Here is a 16,205-nt window from a genome sequence, read left to right on the forward strand (position 1 = left end):
AAAAGTAAAATATTAAAGCTAAATCTCTGAGATCAATAAATGTGTGTATATTGATTAGATAGTATAACAAATATATAACTTCAGCTGTTTGGCTGTCTTACTGATATTTATTATTTTTTACATTTCTATACTCTTCTATATAGTTTCCCTCCCCTGAGTGGGACACGGTCACTCCGGAGGCCAAAGACCTCATTAATAAAATGCTGACCATCAACCCTGCCAAGCGCATCACTGCGGCCGAGGCCCTGAAGCACCCCTGGATATCAGTGAGTTCACTGTATCGCCGCTGTTCAGTAGGACGATGTGCTCAGTTTCTGTTGCTTTGGTTAAGGAGCTGTAACTCAACTTCCTAAAACCCACTGCTGCAATTTTCAGGACATTCACCATTGAGTACGTTTACATGCACTAAATGTGCGTCGCTCCAAAAGTGTTTCGCTGTGACGGCTGCTCACTTATTTTTCGGTACCGCCGTCCGTTTTTGCTCATTCTCAGACTGAGAAATACGAAAGAAATCAGAGTAAGAGTTCACAGCACTGAGAAATCTGATTACTGAGCTCCAAGCCAGCCTCTTTATCAGATTTCTTAGATCAGAGTTTGCTGTTTACGTGACCATTTGAATAATCAGATAACTTTGGGATTTGTTCTCAGGTAAGAACAGAAAGAATCTACACTCACTCAAGAGCACAATGGTGTGAACAGTTCTGCTCTTCAAGAACACGTCATGAATCGGACTTTGACCTTTTCTTAGGACCTTTCTCAAGAACAGATCTCAGAAAAAACCTAGGAACATGTTGGGAAATGAAGCCCATTCCTTATGGTGATTCACCAGCATTGGCTTTAGAAAGTTGGCATCAGTTGATATGATTAAAGTATAAAAGTACACAAATCTCTTCAAACTTTGGTGTTTTGGTTTTAGTGTCAAAGCTTTGTACTAAAAAAATGTTTTTTTTTCCAGGAATCATTGCAATGTCCAGAAAATGGTTCAATGGTGAACTATGAACATTCAAAGTACCCTTTGCATGGTTAAAGGGTTCTTTGCATCATGAAAAGGTTCTTCAGATTAATGGAGAACGTGCTTTAGATGGATTTTGAAAGGGGTTCAATATAGCACCGAAAAGGGTTCTACTATTGTCATGTAAGCTTAACGTCATAACAATAGAAGAGCCTTTTTGGTGCTTTACAGAACCCTCTTCAAGAAGGTTCTTCATAGGACCATATGCCACAGATTCTCCATCAATCTGAAGAACACTTTCACAATGCAGAGAGCCCTTCAATCACGCAAAGGGTGGGTACATGGTTCTATATAGATCCATTTTCATGACTAAAGAATGCTTGAAGGACCACCTTAGAGTGTTGGTGTCTTGGTGTTTTGATCTGTATTCCAACACCATGTAAATAGGATTTCTGAGTGGCACCAAAATAATCGACTTGAGTTAAAGATTCCTGACACGCCGAATTATTACATAAACAATCATAATCGATTCATTGACACCCTGGACACTTTGCTTTGTATTAGTGATGATCACACAGGAGAGCTTTTCACTGTTTAATGACCATATCATCATTTCACATTTCTAACCGCGCCGCTCTGATCTTCTCCTCCAGCATCGCTCCACGGTGGCGTCCTGCATGCACAGACAGGAGACGGTGGAGTGCCTGAAGAAGTTTAACGCCCGGAGGAAGCTGAAGGTGAGGAGCTATAATGTAGAGGAGGAGTTAGTCACAGTCACAGCGTGACTCACTCGGTGAAGTATAAGACCTGCTGCTCCCTCCTGTAGAGCTCTGGGCTATTGTGCAGCCTGCTGGATCTGCTGGACCCACGTTCTAAGATTAACAGACTCACAACAGAGAAACTTCACCTCCACATTTCACCCACCCGTGCAGTGAAACACCACATACACACTAGTGAACACACACACTAGGGGGCAGTGAGCACACTTGCCCAGAGCGGTGGGCAGCCCTATCCACAGCGGCTGGGGAGCAGTTGGTGGTTAGGTGTCTTGCTCAAGCCTCACAGTTATTCTGAACAAAATTGAGAGTGTCACCTTTCAAAAGAGACCAAGATCATGACTGTAGCCCAAATATGTGTGAGCAGGGCTCACACATCCTTTAACAGTGAGTATGTTGTTTTAGTCAAAAATGGAGTGAAATATTTAAAAGGTTAATCAAACGAATGTCTATATTCTCATATTCCAATATTCTTCTCGGTATTCAACCAAATCTTTGAAAGTTGTTACTGTACAAATACTTTTGGAGCTGTTAGTTCTGCTGTGTGACGTGTATCTTCTATCTTTTTAGGGTGCCATTCTCACCACCATGCTCGCCACCCGAAACTTCTCAGGTATGTATACATCATGTTTAATTTATATTTTACAGTCATGGCTGGACTCACGGCTTCGTTGGTGGTCTCATTTGCAGCCATCGGCTGCGTTGGTGGTAAAACACTTCCAAAGCAAACAGACATCACACAACAGCAGAAGACCCTCCGCAGGCCTCAGCGACTGTACTGATATCACAACGATGTGAATTGAAGCTGAGCAGTGTGTTTCTTTGAGCTGTGAAGCAGCATTTTAGTTTAGTAACCATTGCAGGATTAACAGGAAATAAAAAGCACTCGCAGATGTTTGTAAGGCATCCTTGTTCAGATACACACACTGATCAGGCAGAACGTTCTGACCACCTCCTCGTTTCTACGCTCACTGTCCACTTTATCAGCTCCACTTACTGTATAGCTGCACTCTGTAGTTCTACAGTTACAGACTGTAGTCCATCTGTTTCTCTGATACTCTGTTACCCTGTTCTTCAGTGGTCAGGACCCCCATGGACCATCACAGAGCAGGTACTGTTTGGGTGGTGGATCATTCTCAGCACTGCAGTGACACTGACGTGGTGGTGGTGTGTTAGTGTGTGTTGTGCTGGTATGAGTGGATCAGACACAGCAGTGCTGCTGGAGTTTTTAAACACTGTGTCCACTCACTGTCCACTCTATTAGACACTCCTACCTTGTCGGTCCACCTTGTAGATGTAAAGTCAGAGACGACAGCTCATCTGCTGCTGCACAGTTTGTGCTGGTCATCCTCTAGTCCTTCATCAGTGGTCACAGGACACTGGCTGGATATTTTTGGTTGGTGGACTGTTCTCAGTCCAGCAGCGACACTGAGGTGTTTAAAAACTCCCGCAGCACTGCTGTGTCTGATCCACTCAGACCAGCGCAACACACACTAACACACCACCACCACATCAGTGTTACTGCAGTGCTGAGATTGACCCACCACCCAAATAGTACCTGCTCTGTGAGGGTCCATGGGGGTCCTGACCACTGAAGAACAGGGTAACAGAGTATCAGAGAAACAGATGGACTACAGTCTGTAACTGTAGAACTACAGAGTGCAGCTATACAGTAAGTGGAAGAGCATAGAAATGAGGAGCTGGTCATGATGTTCTGCCTGAGCGGTGTATATTTTCATGCATTGATATTGGAAAGCTTTTCTACTTCAAACAGCTTAGAACTGTATTGAAGTATTATTATATTACTAGAGGCATCTCTACTGTCGCATCACTGCTGTTCTAGATGAGAGCTTATCTCTCCTGGTTACTGGGGAATTCTGTTATGTTCAGCAGCTGTGACCTTTCTAAATAACTCCAGCTCTAGCACGTGTAGCTGTTCTTCTGCTTCTGCCTGTTGAGCTTCTCCCCTGGACAGGGAGCAGATTTATGGTCTGTTTACATGTGGTGGCTGTTTATACTGACTGACCAGTGCGGGCTTTGGATAGCTCTGCCCTTTCGGTTGTTAATAGCTCCTTCATATTAACTCTGACCATTATGCTGGAGCAGAACATGGCCTCTGAGTCCTGGTCGTTGGCCAGGTTTTGGCTCTTAAAGCGATAGTTAGCAGTGAGACTGTAGCATCAACATGCTGCCAGCATACGGTGACAGACGGTTCAGACTGCTGCTGCTGGTTTTACACTAATGTAATTTTATCCCTTTTCATAGCTAAAAGTGCGTCATACAGCATCATAAACCACATAATCAACATTTCTTAACAACTCAACACGCTTTGAGGCGCGAAGCTGAAGTAGGTGACCTGTTCAGAAGCTTCTCATTCAAAGTTTCAGTCCCACCTAAAGTGCTTAGTTACTGCAGCACCGTTGGAGGTTGAATAAGGAGCTGACGCATAGGAACCGAACGTCTCTAACAGGTTTTAGTCAAGTGTGCTGATTTAGGCCAGCAGGCTAATTGGTGGGGTACAAGTTTCCATTACTTGTTAGCAACATTAGCCTCTTAGCTCCAGTGCTAAAGCTAAAGAAGCGCTAAAAACGGCGAGCATGTCGGGTGTAAGTGGGAAAGCTTGCTGATTTCATTTTTTTTGCCCAACTGCTGCTTTAAATATAAAGTGAAGGACAATTTCTCCCCCTGAGGGCGGAAGGGAAAACCCCCACACATGCAGCCACCAGCGGTCACAAGGCCAGGGCCCCGGGATCAAGCTACACTCAGCCGGCTAAATTTAGCAAACGTGTTGAAAAGAATATATGAGCGAGGGAAACACCCTGATATGACTTACGGGCAAAGAATTAAATAACAGGATGATTCTCTCTGCCAGAGGATACGTCTGAATGAGAAGGGCAGCCAGTTAAGTGGTGTTAATGAAAACGTTTCAGCCGCTGAAGCCCTCAGGAAGGAATGTGCCGATGACTCAAGTGCTTCTATATCAGGGAAACCTCACTGTCTAGCCTCACTGCCTTTCGGGGGACTGGACACTCTGGGCCTTTTCTGCTGGTGGGCATGCATCTTTGCATATGTGGATTGACAGATTGACATCTGAGACCTTCTGCAGAGCTGCTGCGTGTTGATTCTCTGCAGGCCTTCAGCAGGAGAAGCCGGCGGATTAGCTTTGCTAAAGACTGGACTGAGGGAACGGAGCGGGACCATGCCCTTCGCCCTCCTTTTCTGGGCATTTATGCCATTTCTGATTGCGCTCTCTCTCTTTTTCTTTGTCTCTCGCTCAGGAGGAAAAAGTGGCGCCAACAAGAAGACAGATGGTGTGAAGGTAGGGGCTCACGGGTGTTCACCACTCTGTACAACCGAATCAGGGGTCAGTCGGTCAATCAACTTGAGGATATACCAACACCTTGCTTATATACTGCATATGCAAATGTTTCAGACACCTAAGCACATTATTTAAAACTTATTCAAAATGTATCTGGGCAAATTTGTGCTCAAAAAAATCTATAAGTACTTTTAAAAATGACAGTTTCTCGTTTTTAGAAAGGTAGATGATCTCTAGTGGGCTTGTTTGGCTCCAGATTTCTCCTGGACTCTTCCAGCATCACATGGAAATGTTAAATTTCATCAATAGTTCTTGATTTAATTGAATTTAATTTAATCAAGTATTGAGCTGTTGCCGGAATAAAACCTTATATCTTCAAAACGGTGACTTTACAGAAGGAAAAAACCTGCTTTACTTTTAATGTAAGTCAATGGAACCAGAATTTTTAACAAGTCATTTTGAGCCATTTCTTTTGGTCCATTCATCATGAAATTTACACACAGTGTAAAGGACAATAGGTACTATAGGTCAAAATCTGACAATCAACAAAAACGGAGATATGAGGTTTTGTTCTGAGAACAGCGATTGGTTAGATGAATCAGGTTTTAGGGGGTAACACAATGTGACAAATGGATTGTTTATTTGTTTGTATTTATTCTTTTTAACAAATAAATGCTTACTGCATGGATAAATAGATCTGGCATATTGTCTAAGATACGATAAGACTTTTCCAAATTACCGTATGGTGTGGTCAGATATGGCTGTGCTCGGAATAAGAATCCGGTGCCAGATTCACTAAAACTTTCCAAAGAAAATTGAGGATCTTAGGACGAACACTGGAAAGTTTATGATGGTGAAGAACATAAAAAAACAAAGTTTTAAAATGTTCTTTTCAGGAAATCTTTCATTTTTTATTAGATTATTGATGTTTATTTTATTGTTTATTATTTTATTATTTATTTTTTAGTTTTATTTTTAGGATCCCCATTAGCAGCTATCACAATAGCCGCTATTCTTCCTGGTGTCCAGTAGACATACTGTACGTTACAAAATAGTGCAAGGTCAATCAACGAAACCATCATTAGATCCAGTTTTAGAGACTTTAACCTATGACCTGTTTTAAGTGAGGAAAGTGTGAGGTTGTTGTTTAAGGATGGTTCATAAGGCTAAATGACATGTACACAAGCTTGCCATGATAACTGACCCTACATAACCCAATCTAAATGTTTATAAATGCTTATTCCAATAGGCGTCATCTGTCATAAAGACTACTTTAACTGACTTAGCAGATACAACCTTTATAGCGTAGGCATTTATAAACATTTATGTACGTCTATGTCAGTCGTCATGACAAGCTTATGTAGATGTCATGTAGCCTTATGAACTGTACCCTACAGTAAAGTGTTACCAGAACAAATTTAAGAGACTTTTTTTCCGAGAGTTTTTTAAGTTCTGGAGTTGCATCTAAGAAGATTTCATTTGTTACGACACCTTCATGAACAGGAATTTCTCCAAATGCATTTGTCAACTGAAACTGTGATAAGATAAATGTAAAGAAAGACTTGTGAAGTACTGGTAGCGCAGTTGAACATCAATGTTCAATCAATATTTTGCCCTTCAGTTCACTTACACTAGAGTACAGTCCATTATTTATTTATTAATTATTTACAGTCATTTTTAAGTGTGGAACTGATAAGCACATTTAAATGAAGTCTATTCGTAGACACATGAGCATGAGACTGACTGTAACCTCATTGACTCTTATTAAACCTGAGGAAGTGTGATTCAGTCTGCCTTAAAAACCACTTTACCAGAAGCTTTGGGTGGGTGTGGGTGTGTCTACTTCAACCTATCAAGCAATAAAGCAAACTAAACCCACACCACAATTCCCACAACAAGCTAGCACAATTCACCAAGTGCACACCTTCTGCCAACTGACCTCTCTAAGCTGTAGAACAGGCTGGACCCAGTTCATGTGCCATGTTAGTTGTAGTGCTTAAAAGGAAAATGATGAATTCTGGTACTCAAGAAATCCACTTCCCCCTTTTCTGTAGTCGACTCATGTTTTCAGATTATTTACAAAAAGTAATGCCTTGTCGATGTGAAATTTCCACTGTGCTAAATATCTCATAGATCACACATTGATCCTCCAAGTGGGTTACCCATAGATCAGCCAGCGATCACCTCAGATTACCCACCGATCCCCATGGATGACCCAAGTAGATATTCCCCTACATAGATACCCATGGATGACACACTGATCCCCATTGATCCCCCAAGTAGATTCCCATGCATCTCCCACATAGATACCCACAGATCATCCCCTGATCCCCAGAGATTCCCCAGGTAGATTCCCACATATCCCCCCACATAGATACCCACAGATCATCTTCTGATCCATACAGATCCCCCAAGTAGGTACTTACATATTCCCCACATAGATACCTACAAATCACTCACTGATCCCCAAAGATCCCCAAGGTAATTCCGCGCCCCCCCCGTGGATACCCATAGATCACACATTGATCCCCTAAGTAGATTCCCATACACCCCCCCACACACAGATACCCGCAGATCACCTTCTGATCCACATAGATCCCCCAAGTAGGTACTTACATATTCCCCACATAGATACCTACAAATCACTCACTGATCCCCAAAGGTCCCCCAGGTAATTCCGCGCCCCCCCGTGGATACCCATAGATCACACATTGATCCCCTAAGTAGATTCCCATACATCCCCCCACACACAGATACCCGCAGATCACCTTCTGATCCACATAGATCCCCCAAGTAGGTACTTACATATTCCCCACATAGATACCTACAAATCACTCACTGATCCCCAAAGATCCCCCAGGTAAATCCGCACCCCCCCCGTGGATACCCATAGATCACACATTGATCCCCTAAGTAGATTCCCATACATCCCCCCTACATAGAACTCCCGCAGATCACCTTCTGATCCACATAGATCCCCCATAGTACTTACATATTGCCCACATAGATACCTACAAATCACTCACTGATCCCCAAAGATCCTCCAAGTAGGTACCTATATATTCCCCATGTACATACCTGTAGATCACCCACTGATCCCCACAGACCCTTAAAGTAGGTACCTGTATGTTCTCCATATAGATACCCCACATCACCCACTGATCCCCAAATAAATCCCCCCGAATAAATATTCATATATTTCTTACACAGAAACCTATTAGTCACCCACTGATGCCCCTTAGAGATCACTTTTAGATCACCCATGTCACCTATCAAATTTTGTAGAACTAAGTATAACCAGTGTGCGCATCTTGTTCCTCTTCCAAAACATTTCCACTGTTATATATAACAATAAACATGGCATTTCACACCTTTACAAAGCATATGCTGTGTTTTGGGGTAGATAATGCAGATTGGAGTGGTGATGGCAAAGACCAGTTTTGTGAGTGTCAGTGGATATAAATGCCCCATGGTGGAAAAGCAGATACACAGTGTAGGCGTTTGTTTGGGATTGCTACTAGAACGGAGCAATGTCCAGACTCAGAGCCTTTATTAGTGGCACTGTCACTGACCAAACTTCAGGAGAACACTCACACATGCTCTGAAATGTCTGTGGTCTGTCCCTGTCGTGCCCTGGCCTCCGTCTCCATCCCATTCCGTGGTCTCCCGTCTAACCTTTTCTTGTTTCTTTTCCAGAAAAGGAAGTCCAGTTCCAGCGTCCAGCTGATGGTGAGTGTGTATCCCCCTCTTCTCGAGGTCACACAGACCACGACTTTCCTTAAACACGGAAAGTTATTCCAGAGCAGACGCCCCCTAGCTGTGAAAAACAAGCCAGCGCGTTCAGCAAAAAAAAAAAAAAAAACGTTGCTGTACTTCTGTATGGAGCTGGACTTTCTTTTTTTGTTTTTTTTGACTGTGAGCATCTCATGTCTAACGTTACCCCCAAACCCCTCACGTTTCTGATGTGTGTGGGGTCACTGATGTACTGTAGCTGTTCCCTCCTTCCCTGCGTCTCCGTAATCCAGCATCCTGAGGCCCTAACCAACGCTAAACAATAATCAAAGGAATTGATTCTTTTTTTGAAGGCGCAGGAGAGAAGATCCAGATTTTCCACACAGCTGCTTCTTGGCGAGGCTGAGGTTCTAGTAGTGAGTGTTGAGCCCTAAATCTGCCTTTGTGTGTTACTTACAGGAGTCGTCTGAGAGCACAAACACAACTATCGAAGATGAGGATACCAGAGGTAAGTGCTGCTCAGCACACTTTTATTTTGATATTCATTAATAAAAAATGAAATTGGAATTTGTTTTGGTGAATTTTTCTCCGACATAGACAAACAGCAAAATACAAATATTAAATATGGGGTGGATATTAAATCACCAATATCCACCCCACCACATTGATCCCTCAAAATTTCTCATATATCACCCATTTCATCACCCACTCATATACCTCACATTAATCCCTAAAATCCCATCCATTTATCCCTGACATAGATCCCCCATATATTTCCCAAACATATTACCCAGATATAAAATCTCTATACATCACCCATATATTCCCCACATATGCTCTCTTAAAGATAACACACATTCAACACATATAGCCATCATAGAACGCCCCTATATCCCTTTCGTAGATCACCCATATGTCCCTATCACGTTCCTTAAATTGATATCCCACATAGATCGCTCATTGATCCTTCATAGATCCCCTATATTGCTTAGATCCCACCAAATTCCCCAAACAGATCACTCATAGATCACTCATATATTCCCAATAGACAACCCCCATAGATCACCGATATATCCATTTCAGATCACCCATATGTCCCTATTATGTTCCTTAAATCGTGATCTGTGATCTTAAGAGTGATCTGTGGTGAGAGTAGAGAGCAGGTGGAAGAGAATCTGGAGAGGTGGAGGTTTGCACTGGAGAGGAGAGGAATGAAGGTCAGTAGAGACAAGATGGAATACATGTGTGTGAATGAGAGGGAGGCAGGTGGAAAGGTGAAGATGCAAGGAGTAGAGGTCGTAAAGGTGGATGACTTCAAATATCTTGGGTCAACCATCCAGAGCAATGGACAGTGTAGAAAAGAGGTGAAGAAGAGGGTGCAGGCAGGATGGAGTGGGTGGAGACGGGTGTCAGGGCTGATGTATGACAGAAGGATAGCAGCAAGAGTGAAAGGGAAAGTCTACAAGACAGTAGTGGTCCTGCTATGATGTGTGGTTTGGAGACTGTGGCTCTGTCTAAAAGACAGGAGGCTGAGCTGGAGGTGGCGGAGATGAAGATGCTGAGATTTTCATTGGGAGTGACAAGGATGGACAAGATTAGAAATAGGCAGATCAGAGTGACAGTGAAGGTGGAGCAGTTTGGAGATAAAGCCAGAGAGGCCAGGTTGAGATGGTTTGGACATGTGTTGAGGAGGAATAGTGGATATAATGGGCAAAGAATGTTGGAGATGGAGCTGCCGGGTAGAAGGAGAAGAGGTAGACATCAGAGAAGGTTTATGGATGTAGTGAAGGTGGACATGGAGATGGTTGGTGTGAAAGTAGAGGAGGCAGTGGATAGGGCATGATGGAGGCAGATGATCCGCTGTGGCGATCCATAAAGGGAGCAGCCGAAAGAAGAAGAAGACGTTCCTTAAATCGATATCCCACATAGATCACTCATTGATCCTTTAGAGATCCCCTATATTGTTCAGATCCCCCAAAATTCCTCAAACACATCCCTCATAGATCACCCACATATTCCCCATAGACAGCTTCATAGATCACCCATATGTCCATTTCCTAGATCAACCACATACACTCCTTGGCGAAAAACTAGGCCAAGCCTAAAATGGCAAAACGTAAAATGGCAAAATCATTAAACTGATAGATGAAGAAACTTAATGTGAGAGAGCTTTTCCTTTGGTTTCTTTAATTGTTGAAGTTTTGTCTATAAATTCTCAGACAGTCTTTTACAGAAAGATGAGTCAGTACTTTTCCTCTCAGCAGTGCTTCAAACAGCTGAAAAACGTCTAGTTTTTGTTCAGTGTGAGTCCAAATATTCTGTGCAGGGTTAAAATCTGGACTCTGACCAGCCGGAACCGTCAGTAAAAGCCATTATATTTTGGGCTTGGCTCATTGTTTTGCCCAGGAGTGTACTCTACCCACACTGATCAGGCAGAACATCATGACCACCGCCTTCTTGTTTCTCCACTCATTCTCCATTTTATCAGCTCCACTTACTGTATAGCTGCACTCTGTAGTTCTACAGTTACAGACTGTAGTCCATCTGTTTCTCTGATACTCTGTTACCCTGTTCTTCAGTGGTCAGGACCCCCATGGACCCTCACAGAGCAGGTACTATTTGGGTGGTGGATCATTCTCAGCACTGCAGTAACACTGACATGGTGGTGTGTTAGTGTTGTGCTGGTCTGAGTGGATCAGACACAGCAGTGCTGCTGGAGTTTTTAAACCCTGTGTCCACTCACTGTCCACTCTATTAGACACTCCTACCTTGTCGGTCCACCTTGTAGATGTAAAGTCAGAGACGACAGCTCATCTGCTGCTGCACAGTTTGTGCTGGTCATCCTCTAGTCCTTCATCAGTGGTCACAGGACGCTGTTGGCTGGATGTTTTTGGTTAGTGGACTTTTCTCAGTCCAGCAGCGACACTGAGGTGTTTAAAAACTCCAGCTCCAGCTCCTCTGATCCACTCAGACCAGCGCAACACACACTAACACCAGCTAACACAGTTAGCACACTAACACAGAGTATAGCTCTGTGAGGGTCCATGGGGGTCCTGGCCACTGAAGAACAGGGTAACAGAGTATCAGAGAAACAGATGGACTACAGTCTGTAACTGTAGAACTACAGAGTGCAGCTATACAGTAAGTGGAGCTGATAAAGTGGACAGTGGTCAGTCTAATGATGTCAGTTCAGTGCCCTGCAGTGTTAGATTAATGTAGCAATGTTCATATTTCAGCTTATATTTCAGAGGATCCTGTAACAGTCAGTGGAAAAATCAATGTAGGACCAAATGTATTGGTTGTTATAGCCGTAGTGCCCATACAGAAGGACATTTAGTTTTGTTTGTATATAATAAGTGCATGTAAAACATTCCTCTGGATGTTTGTATGTGAAAATTCAGCAGTACTGCATGTATCATCTACACCTAAAGAGGGGGTGCTGATCTGTTACTCTGCTGATCATTTACAGCTTCATTTAAATCACTTGAGACCTGTAAAACTGCAGCATCTAAAACTTGTATTTATTCTTTTAAATATTCTCGTACTCAGAATGTCTGAGACAGATTAACGCAGATGTGGTTGTACTATACAGTTACATTAAAGGTAATCGTTTATGAATTGGTTGTTTAGTAGTAAGTCGTGGCGGTGGAGCTGCTTTACTGTGGTTGTGTCTATGTGAAAGTGTTGCTGTGTGTTTGTCAGTGAGGAAGCAGGAGATCATTAAAGTGACTGAACAGTTGATCGAAGCCATCAGCAACGGAGACTTTGAGAGTTACACGTGAGTTACAAGAACACGCCGCCCTCTCTCCCTCTCTCTCTCTCTCTCTCTCTCTCTCTCTCTCTCTCTCTCTCTCTCCCTCTCTCTCTCTCTCTCTCTCTCTCTCTCTCCCTCTCTCTCTCTGTCTCTCTGTCTCTCTCTCTCTCTCTCTCTCTCTCTCTCTCTCTCTCTCTCTCTCTCTCTCTCCCTGTCTCTCTCTCTCTCTCTCTCTCTCTCTCTCTCTCTCCCCTCTCTCTCCCTCTCTCTCTCTCTCTCTCTCTCTCTCTCTCTCTCTCTCTCTCTCTTTATCTCTCTTAATCTCTCTCTTTCTCTCTCCTTCTCTCTCTCTCTCTCTCTCTATCTCTCTTTATCTCTCTTTCTCTCTCCTTCTCTCTCTCTCTCTCTCTCTCTCTCTCTTTATCTCTCTTTATCTCTCTCTTTCTCTCTCCTTCTCTCTCTCGCTCTCTTTATCTCTCTTTATCTCTCTCTTTCTCTCTCCTTCTCTCTCTCTCTTTATCTCTCTTTATCTCTCTCTTTCTCTCTCCTTCTCTCTCTCGCTCTCTTTATCTCTCTTTATCTCTCTCTTTCTCTCTCCTTCTCTCTCTCTCTTTATCTCTCTATATCTTTCTCTTTCTCTCTCCTTATCTCTCTCTCTTTATCTCTCTCTCTCTCTCTCTCTCACTCCCTCTCTCTCCCTCTCTCTCTCTCTCTCTCTCTCTCTCTCTCTCTCTCTCTCTATCTCTCTCTTCCTCTCTCCTTCTCTCTCTCTCTCTCTCTCTCTCTCTCTCTTTATCTCTCTTTATCTCTCTCTTTCTCTCTCCTTCTCTCTCTCTCTCTCTCTTTATCTCTCTCTTTCTCTCTCCTTCTCTCTCTCTCTCTCTTTATCTCTCTTTATCTCTCTCTTTCTCTCTCCTTCTCTCTCTCTCTATCTCTCTCTTTATCTCTCTCTTTCTCTCTCCTTCTCTCTCCTTCTCTCTCTCTCTCTCTCTCACACTCTCTCCCTCTCTCTCTCTCTCTCTCTCTCTTTATCTCTCTTTATCTCTCTCTTTCTCTCTCCTTCTCTCTCTCTCTCTTTATCTCTCTTTATCTCTCTCTTTCTCTCTCCTTATCTCTCTCTCTCTCTCTCTCTCTCTCTATCTCTCTCTCTCTTTATCTCTCTCTTTCTCTCTCCTTATCTCTCTTTCTCTCTCTCTCTCTCTCTCTCTCTCTCTCTCTTTATCTCTCTTTATCTCTTTCTTTCTCTCTCCTTCTCTCTCTCTCTCTCTCTCTCTCTCTCTCTTTATCTCTCTTTATCTCTTTCTTTCTCTCTCCTTCTCTCTCTCTCTTTCTCTCTCTCTCTCCTTCTCTCTCTCTCTCTCTCTCTCTCTATCTCTCTCTCTCTTTATCTCTCTCTTTCTCTCTCCTTATCTCTCTTTCTCTCTCTCTCTCTCTCTCTCTCTCTTTATCTCTCTTTATCTCTTTCTCTCTCTCTCCTTCTCTCTCTCTCTCTCTCTCTCTCTATCTCTCTCTCTGTTCCTCTCTCTCTCTTTATCTCTCTCTCTCTCTCTCTCTCTCTCTCCTTATCTCTCTCTTTCTCTCTCTCTTTCTCTCTCTCCTTCTCTCTCTCTCTCTCCTCTCTCTTTTTAACTCTTTCTTGCCCTGCACTGAAAAAATATCCTGAATTTACTTGTGAATTCTCATGTTCCTCATGACTGCACTTTTTTGATTATGTGTAATTTTCATACTTTTATTCATCAAATGTTTTTGTTTTGGTAAAAAGCAGAAGTTCATGTGACCAAAAGAATGAATGTAATGGTAAATGATTAATTTACGTAGTTAAATGGCCAGTGAGTGTAGATATGGTAGGTGTTTCCGATAAAGTGGCCAGTGAGTGTAGATATGGTAGGTGTTTCCGATAAAGTGGCCAGTGAGTGTAGATATGGTAGGTGTTTCCGATAAAGTGGCCAGTGAGTGTAGATATGGTAGGTGTTTCTAATAAACTGACATTGTGTGCTGAGAAGAAAGTCACTGAAGAGTGTAGGAACGAGAGTTGATGTTAGAGTTTGTGCAGCAGCAGCAGTGAAATTCGAAGGCTTTGTGGAGCAGAATCTGTCCAGGATCTCAGCTCAGAAGATGCTGCTGCACCTACTGATCAGCAGAGCTTAAAAGAATAGCTTAGTGAAAAATCTAATCACCCCCCATCCCAACAAACGCCAAATGTAGGTAAGACGTGTTTGGTGTCTGAGGATTGCTTCTTTATTTTTAGCACTGGAGCTGTGGGGCTAATATAGCTAACGAGTAATGGAATGGAACGGGGGCTGCTACTACGGTTTTTAGTTACACACTTAAAATGTTCATGGTAATAATATACATTCAGTCCTGAAAGCTGGAGGTTACACGTCTATAATAAGAAATAAGACACTGAGACACTGAAATCAGATATTAAATATCCTTCAAATCATAAACAGAAATTAATGTAATAAAACACAACATGAACAATCATATTGGAACAGCATAGCAGAACAGTACAGCACAACAGTACAGAGGAACAGTACAGCAGAACAGTACAGCACAACAGTACAGAGGAACAGTACAGAGGAACAGTACAGCACAACAGTACAGCAGAACAGCATAGCAGAACAGTACAGAGGAACAGTACAGCAGAACAGTACAGCAGAACAGCATAGCAGAACAGTACAGCAGAACAGTACAGAGGAACAGTACAGCGGTACAGTACAGCAGAACAGTACAGCAGAACAGCATAGCACAACAGTACAGCAGAACAGTACAGAGGAACAGTACAGCACAACAGTACAGCAGAACAGTACAGCACAACAGTACAGAGGAACAGCATAGCAGAACAGTACAGAGGAACAGTACAGAGGAACAGTACAGAGGAACAGTACAGCAGAACAGTACAGCAGAACAGCATAGCAGAACAGTACAGCAGAACAGTACAGCAGAACAGTACAGCAGAACAGCATAGCAGAACAGAACAGCAGAACAGTACAGAGGAACAGTACAGAGGAACAGTACAGCACAACAGTACAGCAGAACAGCATAGCAGAACAGTACAGCAGAACAGTACAGAGGAACAGTACAGCAGAACAGTACAGCACAACAGTACAGCACAACAGTACAGAGGAACAGTACAGCAGAACAGTACAGCACAACAGTACAGCACAACAGTACAGAGGAACAGTACAGAGGAACAGTACAGCAGAACAGTACAGCAGAACAGCATAGCAGAACAGTACAGAGGAACAGTACAGAGGAACAGTACAGAGGAACAGTACAGCACAACAGTACAGCAGAACAGTACAGCACAACAGTACAGAGGAACAGTACAGAGGAACAGTACAGAGGAACAGTACAGCACTTACACTGCAGAACAGTACAGAGGAACAGTACAGAGGAACAGTACAGCATTTCCACTGCAGAACAGTACAGCAGAACAGTACAGAGGAACAGTACAGCATTTCCACAGTACAACAGTACAGCACTTCCACTGCAGAACAGTACAGCAGAACAGTACAGAGGAACAGTACAGCACAACAGTACAGAGGAACAGTACAGCAGAACAGTACAGAGGAACAGTACAGCAGAACAGTACAGCAGAACAGTACAGCAGAACAGTACAGCAGAACAGTACAGAGGAACAGTACAGCACAACAGTACAGAGGAACAGTA

The 16,205-nt window shown here is 43.1% G+C and overlaps 1 protein-coding gene across 7 annotated transcripts in view; it reads left to right on the plus strand.

The window, feature by feature from the left end:
• The window catches only part of camk2a (calcium/calmodulin-dependent protein kinase II alpha), a 135,596-nt gene that overhangs the window by 110,306 nt on the left and 9,085 nt on the right, over positions 1-16,205 (plus strand). For 4 of the 7 annotated variants that reach the window (XM_037546319.1, XM_037546318.1, XM_037546322.1 and 1 more), the window contains exons 10-16: positions 144-266; positions 1,606-1,689; positions 2,299-2,341; positions 5,007-5,047; positions 8,744-8,776; positions 9,239-9,287; positions 12,482-12,557. In XM_037546319.1, coding sequence (XP_037402216.1) covers positions 144-266; positions 1,606-1,689; positions 2,299-2,341; positions 5,007-5,047; positions 8,744-8,776; positions 9,239-9,287; positions 12,482-12,557 — 449 coding nt within the window. The remainder of the gene's footprint in view (positions 1-143; positions 267-1,605; positions 1,690-2,298; positions 2,342-5,006; positions 5,048-8,743; positions 8,777-9,238; positions 9,288-12,481; positions 12,558-16,205) is intronic. The other 3 variants (XM_037546320.1, XM_037546325.1, XM_037546323.1) reach the window with 1 other exon arrangement.

The sequence above is a fragment of the Pygocentrus nattereri genome, chromosome 16, assembly GCF_015220715.1.
Source record: "Pygocentrus nattereri isolate fPygNat1 chromosome 16, fPygNat1.pri, whole genome shotgun sequence".
Taxonomy (NCBI): Eukaryota; Metazoa; Chordata; class Actinopteri; order Characiformes; family Serrasalmidae; genus Pygocentrus; species Pygocentrus nattereri.